Here is a 20,771-nt window from a genome sequence, read left to right as displayed (position 1 = left end):
CACACACAAACACACACACAAACTGATTGTAATAGAGGCATGGTATCTCATGAAAGGATGAGTTGACTCTGGATGGTTGGGCTTATCGGTTGCCCACCCATCGACACTGTGTACAGGGGTGGGAGAGATAATTTCTTCCAAGGGAAGGTAATGAAAGTCTTCAGAGGAGGTATTCACTCTCTTGGAAGCAAATAGATGGATAAGCAAGGTAGGGCAAGGCAAATGAAAGAAACAGTTTGAGCAAAACAAAAGCACTCTGGGAACTATTGGTAGCTCAGCTTGTGATTTTATGCATTCTGTTACTATGGAGTAAATAACCATTTTGTGCCAGACCTTATGCTAGTTGATGAAGTTTCAGGGGTCACTGCAGGCATCAAAGGGTTTGAGTGGTGAGGTGGTAAAGGAAATCCAGCCAGATTACAAAGAGCCTTGTGCAGCCATTTTATTCCATACATATTGGAGAGGGTTAAAAGTGTATGTGAATCTGCTGTCACTGACTCTTGTATTCACTGGAACTCTTCTAACCAGAGAAGGCAGATAACAGTATCAGGCTTTACTGAATACTTGGAGGTGCTGTCTTAAAGGATCGGTTAACAAATATTTAAATGACGACAACATTCACACCCAAGGGAATTCAAGTACATAGTGAACAAATATGGGAAAATGTGCCATATTACCAGTAATTAATGAAACACAGATTTTAACAAGGCAGGAATTTCTAAGCTAGAAGACAAAGTAAAACAACAAAGGCCGGTGATAGCACCTTAGAGGACAAAAGAGTGAAATGCAAAAACTTTTAAGGCAAGAAGAGTTTGGTGGGGAAAACAGGGACTCTATGTGCAGCAGCGGGGTCACTGGGGTGTAGGAGTGGAAAGAACGCGAAACACAAGAAGCCGTCCCACTACCCCCCGCCCCCCCACTTCAGTGCCCTTCGGCACCAAAAGTGAGAGTCCGCTCAGGGAGCCAGTGGATCCGAAGGACTCAAGCTGGGCGCTCTGGCGTCTCTAGGCAACCGATAAGCCCACCCATCCAGAGTCAACGCTTTGGTAATTGGCTCATTAATTAACCAATAGAAGCACAGGGGGAACTTCCCGCCACCTCTGGCGCCCGCTTCAAACAGCCATGCTCTTGCAACTGCAGGGTGACCTCTCAACCAAGCTTGAGGAAGGCGGAGACCTCCGCCTCCTCGCCCGGGCCCCGAACCGGCCGGGCCCCGCCCACTAGGGGAAATTCTAGCGGGTGATTGAAGGAGGCGGCTGCTCTTCAAGAACCTCCGGGCTCCGTGGGTTTGTTTGTGACTAGGAAGGAGCCAGCGGATTAGAATCAAGGTAAGGGGGTTTGCTAGAAGTTGGTCTTCGGCAGGGGCTAGAGTTCCCCCGCGGTGACAGCGTCTGTGGCCTCCGGTGAATTTTGCTTCGCAACCGAGCTTGGGGTTTGGTTTGGAGGGGTTGCGGGGTTCTTGGGATTTGGTTAAAGCTTCCCGCCGGGCTGACCTGCCCCCTCCCCAAATCGTGCAGTGGTGGCCTGCCCTCGGGTTACGGGGGTTCAGCTTTTGACTTTTAAGTGTCACTGAGACCTCTTCAGTCTCCCAAGATCCTACTTAGAAGTGACATCTGGGAAGCTCTCCTCGTCTCCTTTCCAGGCTGCTGGAGTCACCTGGAGACTCTTCCCTGAGGACCCCCACCGGTGGTCACCTTGGTGCCCCGCCTGGCTCACAGTGGGTGCTCTGTGCACGTGTGTTGACCGAGTACAAGTGACGCTGGCACCCAAAGCTAGCAACCTAGGCTTCCTGGGATCCGTCCGTGCAGCTTTTGATCTCGTGGTACCTACCTGTTTGATGTCCCGTGGCTGACGCCCAACCGAGTTCTTTGGTAAGGTCATTCATTTATGCAAGGCCATGCATTTATGTATTAATTCAGCCTGTGGGTGCCTTCTGTGCATTAGGATCACTCTCTTCTTCCTCTGCTTATCTCGAATTGATGTGTCCAAGCTACTGTCATTAGTACTGAACACAATGTTGAAAACAGATATTGTCATCACTTATTCATTTTGTTTTTCCTAGCATGTCCTTTGTAAACTTGAACAATGCTTGGTAAATTGTTGAATGAAGAGGCCTTTATAGCCAGGTGTTGCAGGTCTACAGCAGGCTAGTGTACTCTGGCTATTTCCATTCTAGAAGGGAAGTTAGCAGGTAAGCAAGGAAGTAGAATTTTCTAATTTCCAGGGCAACTCTTATAACCAGTTCTGGGGCACCTAACCCTTTCTATCTTGTACTCAAGAACTGGAGTTTGATTTAAGCTGATTTTCACCATATACATCTATGATACCAGGCAGTTTACAGATGATTACATTCAACTGATAAGAGAGGCTGAAGGTGAAGCCATAAGAAAAGTATCAGAAATGCTGTCTGAAAGTGCAAAGAAGTGACTAATTTCATGGGGTAGTGGTGGTAAGATTTGGGAAGACATCTGGCAGAGGGTGTTATTTTCATCCCAGAGGAGGTTGTATTATTGTAATATGCAGGTTGTACATTCACCTTTTCTTAGAATACTGTTTTTACCCTCATTTCATTAATGAAGGAATGGTGGCAGTTTAAGATTGCACAGCTGATAAATAGAAGAGCCAAAATTGAGCCCAGGTTGTCTGAATGGGTTCCCTCATTCTTCAGCCACTTACACCATATTGTGTCCTTTGAGATCTATTTCTGATCTAAAGCCTGTTTTTTCTGTAAAACCTCCTTAAGCCTTCCTTTGTTAGACGTGTTAATTTGTGCTTTGTATTTTCCCCTTTGATAGAATTTATTACAATGTATCATTGTAATTGTTAGTTGCAGCATTGTCTCCCTAAGAGAGCGAGCTCCCCTTGACTGGTAGGTGCCATATCTTAGGTGCATATAGGATATATTCTGGCACACAGTAATGTTCAATAAAATTTTATTAAAATAATGAATTCCAATAGGTAACATGCATATATTCTTTTAATTTAGCAAACATTTGTGTGCCTACTATGACCAAGGAGCAGATACATTTAAAAAAAATTTTTTTTTAAATAGTTTTAAAGAGACAGAATGCCTTTGTTTATTTTTATGTGTGCAGAGGATCAACCCCCATGCTAGGCAAGCACTCTGCCACTGAGCTACAGCCGCAACCTGGCAGATATATTTTAATTCTGCCTTCAGGGTGCTTAGTTTGTTCAATGAGGTAAAAAAAAAAAAAAATGTACTTTGCTTTGTAACCTTTAGCCCAACTAAACACATACTGTTTTTCTTGTTGCAAGGAGGGCAAAGAAAATATAACCAGGGACAACAAAGTGAGTGTTCGATTAGATAACTGTGTCAGAGAACTGTCTAACCTAAGAACAGAACAGATATTCATTTTATATATCTTGTTAATGGATTCTCTATTTTAGGATGAGAATCTTACCTAGATTACCATATTTTTAAAAAAGCATATGTGTACTTCTTCATGTTGATTTTTTTAAATGGTCTGTCTTTTGAGTCAATAAATATAGCAATATTTTTTATTTTTACTAGTGGTATAGTATTGCCAAATTAATTCAAAAGTAATTTTTTATTAGGGCAATACTTTTGTAAATGTTCATTTAAAATATATTAATTGATAATTTTCAAAATGGTTTTAGCAGTTTATATTTTTGCCAGCAATTTATGAGCCATACACAATAGCCAATACTAGGGGTTACACAGTTTGAGATTTTTTTCAATACAGTGATTGAAAATGGCATTTTGTTGATTAAATGACACTTCTTTGAATTCTTCATGAGTTCAGCATTTTTTTCAAATTGACTAAGCACTAACATGTTATTTACATCATGTCACTGCCCATTTTAAAATTGAGTTGTCTTTTTCTCATTTTCTTGCAAAAATGATCTGTTAAGACCTTGTTTTGCAAATATTTTTCTCATAATTTTTTTCTGACTTTGTTAGTATTGCATTTTTTTGATACTTAATATTTATTAATTATATCTTTTGCTTTATACTCATTCTGTGGTTAGGTTTTCAATCAGTTTTTTTCCTTATGGTTTCTGGATTTACTATCATGCTAAGAGTATGTGTGTGTATTTAATATAGTCTTTTATTCTGGATATTATAGTAAAGTCTCTGATAGTGGTTATAGTGATGATTAAAGTGTCAAAGAAAAACATTAGCTTTTACTTTTAAATTTCAGTTATTTCAGTAAAAATACTAATTTCCTTTTAGTCTTTTTTTAAAACCTCATTAAGTTGATCAGATTTCTCTTTATGCCAAAAATTGTCTCTTAAGGTCTCTGATAGTTTGCACTTTTTAGAAGGAAATCTTATTTATACCTTTTCTTCCCCAGTGGGGGAGATTTGGTCTTTTAGATACTAATGGCATGGTTTAGATTTAAAATGTCATTTTAAGAAAATGCAGTTTTGTCTTTTATTCTCTTCACTTAAAAACACATTGTGGAATTAATCTATTTCCTGAGAAAAAGTAGTTCAGTATTTAATATTGTTCCTTTATTTAACAATAGGCTCTTGTAACCTTCAAAGTTCCTTTTCAATATTCAACTTCAATTAATGACCAATTAATAAAGGTTGGGGGAAAACCCCTCTCTTCTTTTTCTAATATAGGAGAAATTAATCCAAATTTTATATTCTGGGTTGTACTTGTAGTTAAATGAAAGAAGAGGCAGGGAATATAGTAAGCAGAATTTAGAAGCAGCAAGGATTCATGGTTATCTTTAAGGCCAGCTTAATCTGATCTCTTTATGGTGATAGAGTTTACCTGGGCTGGGATTTTAATTATCTGTATATACTATAGTCTTGATATCTACTTGCAGAGTGAAATAAATCTTAGAAACAGGAGATTATGTGTTTTCCTCTCACCCTTTCAACTACATTGTAGGCTTGTTACCATATCCAGATCTTAATCTTAGGCTGGTACATAAGAGAATTCTTGTAGGTGCTAAATGAAGACAAGGATTTAGATTCCTCAAGCATATAGTTTTCCTCTTAGTGAAAGAGTGCTTATATGTTCCTTCTCCCTCTAGTACTGGCACAAGAGTAGAAAAGAGTAAGTATGGCTGGCCTAAGGAGCAGATGCTGGGAAGGTTAAACTTGACATGAAAAGTTCAAGTTGATAAAAGTTGATTAAAAAGGATTTGGATGCAGATACCAAGAGAAGAAAGAATGAGAAGGTGGGGTGGAAATTAGAGGCTGGCCAAAAAACATCAGTCCTTGAAATAAACAACAATAACAAATAGGTATATGGGAATTTTCAGCGTAGAAATTGATATTTGTGTTAATGCCATATTCTGAAGTGCACATTTTAATTTCACATTTTAATATCCACAAAGTATGATGTGTCATAATTTAATTGACTGCTTTTTTTTAATGGTACAAATGGAATTATCATCATATAATCAAGCGTACCTTAGGTTTGATGAAATGGGATATCTTTTGGTGTTGGACTGTTGTGATATAATTCTCAACTCTTAACACAGGGAGTTAAATATTTTTTCCTACTTAAATTTTTTCTTTTTTTCCTTCCTTCCTTCCTTCCTTCCTTCCTTCCTGGGGATTGAACCTAGGGCTTTGCCCATGCTAGGCTAGTGCTCTGTCCCTGAGCTATATTCCCAGTGACTTTTCATTTATTTTGACAGAGTCTTACTAAGTTGTCCAGGTTTGTCTTGAACTTGAGATTCTCCTGCCTCAGCATCCTGAGTAGCTGCGATTACAGGCTTGTACTACCACACCAAGCTAAGGAAGATAAATTCTGTATAGAAAATGCATTTCGATTGCTGGGTCTCTGTGCTTTTTATTTGAATTCCAGTTTAATGATAGTTTAGAGCCTGAAGGGTGTAGTGAGTGAGTTGTGGCTCAGACTCACATCAAAGTGCATTTCATTGGCATGAAGAGCACTGGACTGAGTGGTGGACCATATTAGGCCAGGTAATGGATGATACCTGGTTACTTTTTTTGGTCAGAATTGTTCAGAGTTTTGAAATTCTGGGAATTCTAGATATAGTGTCAGGATCCCTAAGTTTAATTTAATAATCAACAGTCTTTCTAAGTGTGAGTAGTCAAAAATGCATCTCCAGTTGTTGCTTCTGCCACACAATAGTGACTGTTCCTCAGGGAGCTTTTGCTGTTGCTTTTGGAATTGGAACCTCACAATGGCATAGCTTCTGGTTTCCCATCTATCTTTCCTTAGTATTTTGCTGGAACCTGATTGTATAAAGTTTGCAAGCAGAACATTTAACACTTAGATTTCTGTTGTCTACTCTATAATGTTAGCAGATTGTAGTGGTTTCTGGGTAGCAATATTAACTCAGGATTTAGGAACTCACTTTTTGTAAAGTATGAAATTTGGATTTGTGTTGTTCAAAGAATGAAGAAAATTACTACCTGTGCCATACATCAACTTGAAAGTTTTGTTTGAACTTGTTAATAAGATTTTTGTGTTTGGCACTCTTCTATTTCATTATCATTATTTTACTTTTTTGCTCAAGCAAAAATTCTGTGTTAAATTATACTTTCCAGGCCATTAGAAAAAAATTATTTGTACTTTTATTACCTATTTTCATTTAAAATTTTTTGAATTGCTGCATGCAGATATTTTCTATGGATCAGAATTAATTTGTAAGAGCTCTCTTTATATTTGTAATACTGTTTATCATACATGAGTTACACATATTTTTTTCCCAACCTGTTGTCTTTTGACCTGGGGTATGGCAGTTTTATTATGTAGTTTTGTTCTGGGGAGATTTTATTGGCTATTTAGAAATCAAACATCTTCCCCTTCCCATAGGAGGACCATGTCATTAGACTTTGGCAGTGTGGCACTACCGCCACAAAATGAAGAGGAAGAATATGACAAAGAAGATTATGAAAGGGAAAAAGAGGTGAGTTACTCAAAAAAAGGACCCTAGGCCCAATCTTTAACAATTTGTACTTAATGATAAAAATTATATCATCTTGTGTCATTTTGAAGGGATTTATAATTCTTAAAAACAAAAACACAACAATACAACAAAATCCTAACACCTGAAGCCTACTTGGACCTGAGAAGGTAGATGAGTGGAATGCTTCTTTCTTTGAGAGAAGAATAAAACACAACTTAGTGTTGCCATCAGATAAATAGTTAGTTCAATTCTTTAAGAATTTTTGTTTAGGAGACAGTGACTGGCTGTGGAAGGAGAGGCCAAGTTTCTGTCTTGGAACAGAAAATGGAGTCTTCAGGACGTTTACAGATGAGTGGCAGACGGTAAACAACCGAATAAAGTAATTTGAGTAAGTGCTGGTATATCACTGGTTACTCAGTGAATAGGCCATTCTCAAATTCCAATCTCCATATCATCCTGATCAGCTGTACATTTATGATCTTGCTTTTGCCAATTCTGTTCCATCCATTGTTTGCATTGAAGATCAGTTGGAGAAAGTGCATTTAGTCTTCAGAAAAGGAAAGGACTTCCTAAATAAGTGACTTAATAGTCAGAGGACATTTACAGCAAATGGAATCTCAAACCACAGACTACAATGAATAGACTCATATTTCAGACAAAAGCCTTCAATCATTTTATAGAAAAGTAAGGCACTATAATAATTTTTAAATTGCTGTACCTATGGTATACTGGTATATATGGCAACATGGTATCTATCATGCCAGTATTCATATCAATTAATTATTGCACATTATTCATATTCCTCACAACTTACTGGAGCATAATTTCTTGGTGTACCATTTGAGAGCTACTGTTGTAGTTGTCCTTGCTACTCAGTAGACCTCATTCAGAATATTTTAGGCAAATGTTTACAAGTAAAATATATAAAGCTGGGCCACAAAAGAAGAATTCAAAAGCTCTTTTATTAACTCGTCCATAATGTAACAATGTGGCTTTACAAAATGCTTTTCACCTAAAGTTGCCTACAGTGTGATTTCACAGTTATTACAGATATGCTTGTGGTTATGCTTGAAATAAGAATGGTTGTTATAAGCATCTATTGATAAAGCCACAGCTTAAGGTAGATTGTCATTTGGGATTGTCACAGTCTGTTGAAGTATACATGTATTTTCTGTAATGTCACCAGAAGTAGCTCTGTGATAATTGTTTGTTCCAGATAGTACAATTATGTATGTATGTACATATATATTCTGGAACTGGTAGTTTGGGGCAGAAATAACTTAGTAATCTGTGCTGTCAAGATAAATGCTCATGATGGCTCATTTAATGATGATATTTATATATTTGAAAGTGATCTTGGTAAAAAGGGAGGTGATTTAAGTAGCAGATAGCAGTCAGAACCTTGAACCTGGTAATGGTGCTGTGGGTCCTCTTAGTTTTATATTGGTACTTCTCTTCTAATAGAATAATAAAGTTTCATTGAGCCTTGGAATTGTGTATTTTAGAGGTAGATTTTCTAATCAGTACCTTTTCCACATTTTAACTGCCTTGCTTTGATGTAGTTATAGAAACATTTTTTTATTTTGTTTCCACTAGAGGGGGCTAGTGTTTATTTACATTCCATATTATTTGATTTATTTAGTGAGATTTTCTTGTCATTCCCCAGATAGTTCAAGAAGCAAATGGTTGTGTCTTGATATTATATATATTTTTAATCCATTTCTTATACCTTATCTGGATTATGTCTTGTGAGTTTTTCCCAATGCTATACAGGTATCTTTAAAGGAATATTGAATGATCACTGTCTGGGTTGAAACTTAATTGTATACAAACAGGTAGAAATAGTGTCATCCAGTAACCAACTTCATGTCATATTGAAGAAGAGGACAGTGGAAATGGGGAGATTCAGACTCTAGGTTCCAGCTCTGCACTTGACCTGTGTTTCCCTGGCTTGCCCTTCATGTTTTCTGGACCTTGGTTTGCTTGCCTTTAAAATGAAAAACTTGACATGGAGGAACTCCAGTGATTGCTCTTGGCCTACAATACTATTATGCACCATTTATAGTGTGGCTCATACTTGTCTAATAAATGTTTCTCTTTCAGATATACAGCAACCTAGACCAGGTCTCCCCTACTTACACTATGGAATTTAGTTTAGCTGATGAAATGTTTCCCCCACACCTTGCATCTGAACATAGCATAATTCATAAACTAAAGGTATAGCTGCCAAGTTATTCTGGTCCTTTATCATTCCCATATTGGACCTTTTCAAAGTATGTTTTAAACTTGGTTCTTTGATTAAAATAGATTCTGCTTAGTGTGTATCCATGAAAGCCTTATTTTATAATTCATTTAAAAAAATACCAGAATCTCTTCAGAAGTGCACTTGCCAGGTTGCCTTCTCCAAGGGTAGATGACTGTTGGTTACTCCATTTGTTGTTTTTCTCTTGGGAGAAAATGTATTGTATGGTTTGTCATCTGAGAACTTCTGTTTTCATGAATACCAGGGGATTATAGGCTCTGTTTAGTCAATTTAAGTGGAAAATCCTAACAAAGGGCTGACATATTGTCTGTTTTACATTCACTCCTGAACAGAAGTTGTTGATGAAATTCTTTGAGTTAAATGCCCTCTTTTTCTTTTTAGGAAATAAACATGAAGTAATAAAGGAAGAGGAGTTTATAGAATGATTTAGAATGTGTTTTAGTAGAAGCTTTAACAATAACATATTCTCTTTTTTCTAGGGGAGGCATCTCTTAAATTACTAAACTCAGTCGATAGACAATAATATCCCACTGAGAAGATTGCTACTTGCAGTCAAAAAAACAGTCTGTTGAATTCTAAATTAATGAGGGATTAAATCTTGTCATTTATAAGGATTATTAATTTTGTCCTTCAGTATGTATTTGGAAGGTGGCAGATCTAAATGAGGAAAATTTAGTTTCTAAAATTCTCTATTTATTATCATGGATAGGTCAATATGGCAATTTTGTGTTTGGTGGCACAAGGTTTAATGACCAAAAGCAAAATCTATTTGACAGTGGATAGGAGGAGGGCACACTTTGATCCTGAGCAATGGAGATGTTGAGGGTGGGATTTTGTTCCTGAATGACTTTATTAGAAGGACTTCATCTCATTTCATTTCTCTCTGTCCTGAAAGTTATAGAAGCTAAGGAGGAGGATCCAGCCAAACCAAAGAACTTGATGGAGAAATTTTTTGAAGATGAACTAAACTGTTTAAAAATGTTAGCATATATGTAAAAATATAAGACTCTAGATACTACAGGGATGAGTTTTGTTTTTTTAAATAGCTTTAATTATTATTTATTTATTGTTATGTGGTGCTGAGGATTGAACCCAGCGCCTCACGCTTGCTAGGCAAGCTCTCTATCACTAAGCCAGAACCCCAGCCCCGAGGGCTGAGTTTTCTAGTTAGCAAGTTAATCTACAGATCCAGAAGCATTTTGATCAGCTGATTTCTCACACTCAACTTAATTTTCTTCCATGGATGCCAATTTTGTGATATCACAAAGAAAGCAACAGTAACTGCTTAATTATTATGTAGCTATTTCTGTCTTTGTGAGGCAGGGGGAAATGAATGGTTCCAATGTCTTTGGCAAGGTTCCCCTGAATTATAAGGCCATGTACTTGCACCTCACTAAAGGTTTAGAAGAAAATATTCTTTCTGTTCAGGAATCCTTACTTGATGTAAGTATGAAAGATTGATTTTATTGTTATGTTCTCTTGTGTAACATGTGAGGTAGTGTTTTTCCATAAAGTAGTGATGCTTAGTTCGGACAGAACAGGTTGAGCTACTTTTGAAAGACATCATAGATATTTATTTTTTCCCTAGTACATTGTCTTGTTAGCATGGTTTTGCTACCTTTCACTTGAGGCAAGTAATATTCTTATATATTGATGTATTTTATTTGTAGTGTGTTGTTTTTTATTCTTTATAATTTTTGATCAACTCTGATGTGTCTATCACTAAAGTGGCAAACTGATTTTCAACTACCCTGCATGAGCAGATAGGCAAGGATTTGGTCGTTAATATTAGTATTAAGCAGATTTAAAGGTGAAGACAACTTTTCATTGAAATGCATTTTTCTTTTGTTTCATCTTTAACCAATCAAATTCACTGAGAAAACTTTTTTTTTTTAATCCAGGAATATCAGAAATATACGTGGAAATAAGAAAGTATCTACTTCACATACTCCATTCTCATTTCCAAATTTTATTTCACCACAACCTAACAATTTGGGACATTCTTTTCAGAACTTTTCTAAGAATATATTTATTTTCGTTTTTATCGAATGTTTTAAGAAAGTTTGTAAAAAAAAATTCTAAGCCCAATACTCAGATATGAACTGCAGCTACGTTCCATTTCTTTTATACTAGTGACAGAGAAAGTGGAAAACAAAAGCAAAAAAGAAACAAAAACCTGCCATAAACCAAAGAACATCTCATTTTTTCTCCAAGGTTTTACAGAGTATTTAATGTCTTTAAAAATCACTCATTACATAATTTTATGGGATTGAATTATGCACTTTGGAGAGGGACTTACTCAACTTGTTAACTGGTGCTTAATTTCTTAAAGAGAAGTCATTATAAGCAGTCCCCTTACAAACTGTTTAGTAACATAATATTTGAATCTTCTAATTGTTACAAATTTTAAGACACTGTGTTGGGACATGAAGAAAGACAATTACCCATCTTGAAATTCGACAAATTTTTCTTTTTATCACAATTTATCTCGAAACTTGAATGGATCTATTTTATCTCTCTAGTTCATGTAGGCAGAATGTTAAGAAGAAGATTTTCCTAGAATAAAATTGGAAAGCAAAGTCAGATTATTTTATGTTGGTATTCTGCTTTTGAGAATGCTATTGTAGAAAGTCCGAATCTTTTGGCCCTCTTTTTACTCAAATGTCTTATTATAGTCCAGAGTATTGTATATCTTTTCATTACTGGAATTATATAACTGACTACTAATTAATTACTCCCAACAGGGTTTCTCTCACATTGTGGGAGCTTATGGACTTTTAGGCCACCTGCTGCTGCCTGCTATTCTTACCACCTAGGCAAAGTGCATCTGGCAACTCAGATTCCCTGTGGGATGTCTGATTATCAAGTCCCCAAGGTCTAATAAGGGGCAAAACAGGACTCTGCAATGCAAGTCTTCCCTTTGACAACATAATATAATGATTGTACCATTTTTATGACTTGCTATACTACTATAAAAAAGTTTTTCAATTCTGCTGTAATGTGTGTGTTTTTAAATCTAAGACCTTTGTAGAAAAAAGTAAAGCCTTCTAACATAAATCCTGATATTATGCATTCCTTTTTCCTTAAGTGAGATGATGAACATAATTCATGTGGAATTTAAGAAATTAGTTAAATGGAAGAATTAAACTTCCATGGCTTGTCACTTGCTGTTCCAAGGCAGCTTTGGTTGGCATCTTGGGTTTAGTCAGTGATACTGATGTGGACTTTTCTGACTCAGTTGCAGCAATTACTCACCGACCTTCCTCATGATATGCTGGATGATGAGCTCTCCTCCTCTGAACTTCACTTCTCAGACTGTAGTATGGACGGCACAGAGGAAGAGTAAGGACCTAAAATCACGAGATTTTCCTTGCATGTTGCATTTTATGTATTTTTTTTTTTTTTGGTTCTTGCTGGTAATAATAATGTAAGCAATTGTAAAAATTGTTGACTTAATTCTTAAATTAAGTAAAAATTGAAGGGGAAAAAACAAATATAAGAATCTTTGGGTTCTCTGTGTTTATATCTAAATAAATGATAGGCTTTAAATCTAGAGTATTGATTTTTCTCAAGACTGCATCCTTCTGAGCAATTGGAGATGAACTGGAACAAGCATCAAATTCTGCCCAAATCTCAAAGTATAAATGTAAGTATCTGGTGTGATCATGACTGTGAATGACGGTGGGAATAGATTTTAGTGCTTTTATTTTACTCTGTCATCTAATAGCACTATAATGAAATTCAGGGCTTATATATTGGAGAAAAAAGTGGCAATGGCTGGGAAGAGAATCAAAATAAAACTGAAGACCGACATCCTGAGTACCATCCCAAAGAAGATGGAGATGAAGGTGGGAGTGGCTATAGTCCTCCAAGCAAAAATGAACAGACTGATTTGTATTGCCTTCCTGAAAACTTCAGGCCTTATACCAGTGGTCAGAAGCAGGAATTTAATAACCAACCAACCAGTGTAGTTAAATTTTCTGATCCTCAGAGGAACCATTTTCAGGTATTGTAAGAATTTGACTTTTAAGAATTTGTGTGTACATGCATTTGCATGATGTATGCATGTGTTTAAGAAATGCATGTAAATGCGATGGTAAGATGATTTATTTTAACTACAAGAATTTCTGAGGGTACAAATATTCAGCTGAATTAGTCATGCTATCTTCTGTTTACAATCAAATGTAATTATGATCTTAAATCAAAAGTTTAAAATAGAAGCTTTTTGGAAACAGTTATTTAAACATTAAAAGTGAAGTATGCTATAGAAATAACTGTCCTTCACTGCTGCTTCTGGCTCTGCTATTTCAGTGTGCTTCAGTTAAAAGTTATGTTTAGGTGTCTTGATAATAGGGTTTAAAGCAGTAATTTTATAGATTACAGCATTTGGTTTCCTCAATTTTCTTGCTTGCTACTCTTATAACAAATTTTAAGTCAAACACTTCAAAGCTAATGCCTGTTTTGTGTGGTGTTATAGTAGTAGACAGGATGAATTAACACACTTTGTTTTTACTGTGAGCAAGTTTAATGAAGTAAGACCTCAGGATATACAGTTAGTTGCTTTGCTTCATAGAATTTTCCAATGACAACAAATGCCTCACTTTGCCAATTGCTATTCTGTGTCTCTCAATGACAGGATGATTTTTTTGGTCCAATTAAGGTGGCTATTTTTTCTCAATTCTGTTTCTGGACAATGTTACTCATTCTGTAACTATTGAATATTTATTATGTGTAAGGCATTGTATCACATGTTCTTGTTATTAGGTGCATTTTTATATTCCCTAGATGTTGAAATCATCTAAATCATTTGTAATAAAATATTTGTGTATAATTTCATTGGGATTTGAGTTTTATTTACAAAATTATGTGTTCAAAAGTACAATGAAGTATTCAATAACAATAAGCACTGTTTTTGAGCAGAGATGTCTGTAAAAAAATTCATAATGATACCACAATTAGCTTCTATAGCATAAAATTAAGGTGTCTAATTAAGAGAATTTTGGAAGAGAAGGCCAAATCCTAATTGTTCATTTCATTTGTCATCTTATAATAGCAATTTGGTTCATCACAAGGTCCCAGTTGTCAAGCTTTGGCGCCATATAAAGTGAAATATAAACCTTATCAATCTTCTGTCCAAGATAACTTACCAGTCCAGGAAATAGCAGGAAGTGACACACTTGAAGGCCTGCAACAACAATTCCTAGGAGCTAGTGAAAGTAGGTATTACATTTATAGTTATTTCTAAATAACATAATTGGGAAGTTTTGAACACTGAGTAGATATCTGAGCATATTCAAGAATTATTATTTTTTTAAGCATGACAATAGAACTTCTGTGGTTGATATTTCAAAGAGTATTTATAAAGCTCTATACTGAAGTATTTGTGAATAAACTGATAGAAAGTCTAGAACTTACTTCAGAACAATGTGTTGGGTAGGAGTATAGATGAAGCAAAACTTGCCATGAATTCATAATTGTTGACTGTTCCTGGGAAATGGGCGTATGTGGGTTCATTGTGCTATTCTTTCTACTCTCATATTTTTGAAATTTTACATAATTAAAAAGTTAAAAGAAAGAAAAATATAGATATGTTTTAAATTTTGTATTGGGGATTGAACCCAGGGTGCTTAACCTCTGAGCCACATCCCTAACCTCTTTTTATATATATATATATATATATATATATATATATATATATACATACATATATATATATATATATATATATTTTTTTTTTTTTTTTTTTGGTCTCCCTAAGTTGTTTAGGCCCTTGCTAAGTTGCTGAGGCTGCCTTTGAACTTGTGATTGCCCTGGCTCAACCTCCTGAGCCTCTGGTATTATAGGCGTGGACACTGTGCCTGAAAAAAAGAAAAAATTTTAACAATATTTTAGTCATTCTAGATTGTTAAGAACTTTTTATAAGCTTCATATATTTCTTACTGGACTCTACTTTGGAAAAAAGACAATTTTCTCATCAACCTCAGATTTTTTATTACATAGAAATATAATTTGACAAATCAGCCATTATTACCTTTTTTTTTGAGTCTTACAATTTTTGTGTAACAATTAGGCAACTCTCATATATATATTACTTTATGTTCAGAATTTGACATAGGTCTCAGATTTAGTCATGTGATAGTTGCCTCCAATGTTTTTTGTACAGTGTGTACATCAATATGACAATAAGAAAAGAGCTTATAGCTACTAGAGAATTTTAAGATGAAATACTGGTATCATAAATATCAAAACTTGAACAGCGACTATCCTGAATTGTACATCTAGCTTTTATTGTCATGCTCAGTGGCATAGTAAATTACTTCTAATTATTGTGTGTGTTGCAGAGCCAATGTGATTCTAGAGTGTGACTACAAGTTTTTTTTTTTTTTTTCCCCCCCTTTAATTAATGGTGGAAAGGTCATTCTGGATACTCTGGGTTACCTGGGCTACCCCGAGAAAACTGGATATATGTTGTGATTTCGTAGTATTGCTTCCAGCATATGCTGGAATATATACCATGGGATGATACCTAAAAGGTAGGGAGGGGCCCAGAATTCACTTTCTCTTGAAGGGGTCATCAGCAAATATGTGTGTCCTTTCTTTGTTCATATGTTTCTGTGGGATGAGGAAGTGTATTTGGCACAATTGGCTTTAGGCTGAATAACAGGCATCATAGCAGTGGCCTGGTGTTTCTGTGTCTCCTGGTCTTTCTGCATGCATAATCTTTCAACACCTTTCTTATCTATCTACATTTTTTTAAATTGATTACATATTTGCCTAAATTTGATATTTGGAAGTTAATTAAATAACTTAATGGGAGCTGGGGTTGTGGCTTAGCGGTAGAGCGCTTGCCTAGCATGTGCAAGGCCCTGGGTTTGATCCTCAGCACCACGTAAAAATAAATAAAAATAAAGAAATAAATAAAAATAAACTACAACTAAAAAGCAAATATTAAAAACAAAAGAATAAGTTAGAAATTAAAATAAAATAACTTAATGGAAGAATTAACTTTGGTAATTACAGCTTCTTATAGCAACATCAGTTTTAAAAAAAATATGAGTTTGGAGAGGTGGAGTTTGCAGACTTTTTTTTTTTTGAGCCAGTCTTGCTATAAGGCCTGAGGACTGTGACTTGGAACAAAGTTTTCAGTCTTTGTTTTTTGGATTTAACAGCGTCTCTTTTTAAAAAGGGGACTGAGTTATCTTGTTAGTAACTAAAACTTCCTAAATTAGTAAGTAAAATTTCCTATTACTGATTACAGAAACATTAGCCTAGTAGAAAATGTGAAATATTTATTGTTACATAATCGAAGCATTAGCCTTCTCTTACCAGTTATTATTTTCATTTTTTTTCCTAATCTTTTTAAGTGTTCTTTAAGATGACTTTGATTCTGAAAGATTTGTAAGTTCTTTATTAGTCTATTCTTAGTTAACTAATAGAGCAGTTATTTACTAATTTATATATATAAAGACAATATATTTAGCACTCCTGCCAAAGAAACACTATTTTGAGAGGGATATCTAACAGGTTTTTTAAAAAATTATTTTAATAGAAAATGATATACTTATTTTGTTTTTAATTTTATGAAAGCATATTACTCTATTCTGTTGTTGTTATATGCAGTGATTTTTAATTGACCAAACTGGTCAATTCAGGGTAATACCCTAAACCAGTAAATTTCACATTTTTGTGGCAGTGACACATAGTAAGAAGTACATTTTTTTACATTGTGATATGGTCCACAATATAAATCAATGTAAGTAAGTATATGTAAATGAAAAAGTTTCACAGGGGCTGGAGTTGTGGCTCAGAGGTAGAGTGCTTGCCTAGAATATGTGAGGCACTGGGTTTGATCCTCAGCACCACATAAAAATAAAATAAAGGTATTGTGTCCACCTACAAATAAAAAAATAAATGTTAAAAAAGGAAAGTTATTCTTAACTACATGAGGTACTCTGATATATTATAGTTGTTCTATCTTAATTTTTAAAAATATGAGTCATAGTCCACTACACTGTTTTCACAATACTCTCAGAGATATCTGCACAGCTTAAAAAACATGGCCCTAAATGACCATACATTTATATCTTGGTTTGTTTTTATCTAACAAATTGTCTTTAATTCTGCAGATTCTGCAGAAAACATACAGATTATTCAGCTTCAGGTTCTTAATAAAGCAAAAGGGAGACAACTGGACAACTTAGCTGAAAAATTAAATGAAAGTGAACGTCAAATTCGTTATCTGAATCACCAGCTTATGATAATTAAAGGTAAGATACCAATTGCTGCGTGCCAATGTTTATGAATTACACTAGAGCTAAACATCTTGTTTCCAATATGCTCAGTTTATTTCTTCTTCTGTTTTTTTTTTAATTATTTCCAATCACCTCAAATTACTTGGTTTGAGGACTTACAGTGAAATAGAGCAAGACAAAACTCCAGGACTTCTGAGCCCTTTTCTTGGATTACTTCACTTCAAGTATATTATTTTGGAGTGCTCATTTTTTCCCCCCATTTTCTTCTTTTCCTTTATTTTATTCCCCCTCCTCTTTTCTCTTAAGCTGTTAGAATCAATGAATGTGATTTAACTATGCTGATGGCATTCTGCCGTAAAAAAGCTGTTGACTTCTTATGTCATTAAGTATGCCAATTCCCAGAGTGACTGTTTAGTTTGCAGTGCAGTATTTTCTGAACCTATAGATTAGCATAAACATTTTAAGCCAAGTAGGAGTCTGAAATCCTGAAATGTTTTTGGTGTGCCACAGAGGAAACGGTGCCATTTCTGGTGTAATCACATAAAGGGAATTCAGATTCAGACGATAATTGGTTACTCTTCATGTTGTTTGTAGTTTTGGTTAATGCTGAACTTTCATTGGCAGAATAATTTTGTGACTGAACTCCAGCTCATTTCAAATTTAATTGATGATGAAAACCTCTTTTTCTGTATGCTCATAAAATTTATTTTGAGAGAGAAACTTGTGAACTGTTACTGCAAAGAATTTAAGATTAGGTGAATGAAAGAGTTATTTCAAGTATGTGTAGGGGGCAGGTAGTCTTCAGATATCTTTTTTGCTTAAAAAAGGGGTTTGTCACATCTATGTAGCTTCTCAGGTTAAAAAAAAATGCTGAAATTATTAGGAGATTCTTTTGGTCCAAAGAGGATATAATAAAATGTTAAAGGCAGCATTTCTGGTTCTCTGAAATATTTTTGGTGTCACTCAACTATTTTTTTTTAAATTTTAGTCATTTTTCTTATTTTCTTTAAGTCAACTAAAGTTCATATGTCTGAATTGAATTTGTTCAAAAGTATTTATGTAAATCTGATAAGTATTAGGATAATCAGGGCCCCTCTACACTAACATTTTTATAAACATTTTTAATGCTCTAGATGAAAAGGATGGCTTGACTCTCAGTCTTCGAGAATCACAGAAACTCTTTCAGAATGGAAAAGAAAGGGAGATACAGCTTGAAGCACAAATAAAAGCTCAAGAGGCTCAAATACAAGCATTAAAAGTCAATGAAGAAAAGGTACCTATTTTAACTTTATTTATGGTAAAAGAAAAGCAAAAAGTTATTAAGTGAAGAGTTTAGTCACTAAACAAAACTTTTGGTAGAGTAGAAATAAATTTAGAAGAGCATTTTACCTTCCTCCACCATAAGCTTGCTTCTTGTCTGACCTTGGAGGAGGGGTGCTGCCATTCTCCTGGCCACCTACACATGTGTCCAGAAGACCAGCTCCTCTCTTCCCTTTTCTCCATTTAGCCATTAAGTTCTGCTGATACCCCCTCTTCTCTGTCCATTCAGAATTTTACCTTCTTATTGCTAAAGTCTCTTAACCTGGTCCCTAGTCTTTACCCTTCCACATATTCTCTTATGACCATCTGAGTAATCTTTCTAGAATACAGTTTTGATTTTGTTATTCCCTTATATAAAGGCTTTCAGTGACCCCAATTTACCTGTGGGACAAAATACAGTAATCAGGATGACTCTCTGATCCTTGACTCTGCTCTTAATCTCTTCAGACTTCACAATTTGTTGTCTTTCTAAACTCATGTGTATCATTTGCCTCTGGTGTGCCTTTTCTACAGCACACTATTTGATTAACAAATCCCTGAAAACAGGTTTTCTCTAAGTCTCCCCTGCTTCCTTCCTCAAACCATCACATCTATTATAATAGATCAAGAACACCTTGAAGGCATCATTGGGCCGCCCTCATCTTTGTAGACCCATGATCTAGGCCAGCAACTGGCATGTAGTTTGGTGGTTGGTATATGTTGAGTGAATGTAGTTGTTCAAAGTTGATCCAGTTTTCTTATATATTTCTTTATTCAGGCTCCGATACTATTATAACTGTAACTTTATGGTATGCTTTGAAATTGGTAATTAAGGTAGTAAAAAATTTTGCGTTTTGTTTACATTTTCTTGTCTAGATCTTGCAAATAAACTTTTTATGTTTTGAAAAAAGAAATCTTGTTGATATTTTGATTAGCAAGGCATTGTAGTTTATCATTTTATAAATGAGTTCACCAAGTTTTGGAGAGGGCCCAAGTTTATAAAGCCACGTATTGACTGAGCATCAGAACCTAAATTTTCTGACTCCAATAGTTTCTTTCCTTTTTTTAATTTTTATTTTATTTTATTTATTTTTTTTAGTTGTAGATGGATACAATGCCTTTATTTTATTTTTTGTGTGGTGCTGAGGATCGAACCCAGTGCCCTCCACATGCAAGGCAAGCACTCTACCACTGAGCTACAACTCGTTTCTTATCCTTATCTAGAGAAGGTATCTTTTTTTGGCTTGGTGGGGTGGGGGATGAGGCAGGTGATGACTGCTGCTTCTTAAACATTTGGGGAGCTGTTCTTTAGATTTGCCTTTTTTTGGATAGTGGATTGAACTTGGGGACTCGACCACTGAGCCACATCTCCAGCCTTATTTTGTATTTTATTTAGAGACAGGGTCTTACTGAGTTGCTTAGCACCTTGCTTTTGCTGAGGCTATCTTTAAACTTGTGATCCTCCTGCCACATTCTCCTGAGCTGCTGTGATTACAGGCTTGCACCACTGCACCCAACTAGATTCACCTTTTAATAGTGTTTTTTTTTTAGTGTATTATAGTTTTACATAATCATGGGGTTTATTTTGACATATTCATGATACATATAACATAATTTGCTCCATTTAAATCCTAAGCAAATGGATCAATGTCTTAGCAAGGAAAGCAGTATTGGAATAAATAGGTAATTTCTAGAGTAAAGCATGAGATTTTCATGCATAATATGGATTATTTTTAACTTTTTGAAAACTGACAAACTTTGAGAAGTTAATTTTTTATATTGTAAAAGATTATAACATTGTAATCTTTTATAAGTTAGAAATTGCTAATAGAATATTATGATATTTTATTTAAAAATAGAATATCATAAATGAAAACTAAAAGGCAACAGAGTCACCAACTGTATATAGTTCCTATTACTTTTGTAACAGATTACCACAAATTCAGTGTCTTCAAATAATACAAATTTACCTCACAGATCTGGATAAAGATCTGATAAAGATCTGATAAAGATCTTATTGGGCTAAAATCCAGGTGTCAGCAGGGCAGCATTGCTTTTCTGGAGGCCCTAGGG

At 35.1% G+C, this 20,771-nt stretch overlaps 1 protein-coding gene across 8 annotated transcripts in view; it reads left to right on the top strand.

Annotated features, from left to right (window-relative positions):
- The first annotated feature begins 1,237 nt into the window (after positions 1 to 1,237).
- Positions 1,238 to 20,771, top strand: part of Cep152 (centrosomal protein 152) — a 78,280-nt gene continuing 58,746 nt past the window's right edge. For 6 of the 8 annotated variants that reach the window (XM_058584787.1, XM_058584785.1, XM_058584783.1 and 3 more), the window contains exons 1-8: positions 1,337 to 1,871; positions 6,791 to 6,884; positions 12,386 to 12,489; positions 12,721 to 12,793; positions 12,893 to 13,153; positions 14,201 to 14,363; positions 17,274 to 17,414; positions 18,533 to 18,672. In XM_058584787.1, the coding sequence (XP_058440770.1) occupies positions 6,798 to 6,884; positions 12,386 to 12,489; positions 12,721 to 12,793; positions 12,893 to 13,153; positions 14,201 to 14,363; positions 17,274 to 17,414; positions 18,533 to 18,672 (969 nt within the window). In that variant the 5' untranslated portion in view covers positions 1,337 to 1,871; positions 6,791 to 6,797. The other 2 variants (XM_046461628.1, XM_058584786.1) reach the window with 2 other exon arrangements.

This window comes from Marmota monax, unplaced genomic scaffold (genome assembly GCF_021218885.2).
Source record: "Marmota monax isolate L192 unplaced genomic scaffold, Marmota_monax_Labrador192_F-V1.1 WCK01_AAM20220418_F8-fsc00001, whole genome shotgun sequence".
Classification (NCBI taxonomy): domain Eukaryota; kingdom Metazoa; phylum Chordata; class Mammalia; order Rodentia; family Sciuridae; genus Marmota; species Marmota monax.
The sequence above is the reverse complement of the archived record's forward strand: the minus strand, read 5'-3'. Positions and strand labels throughout refer to the sequence as shown.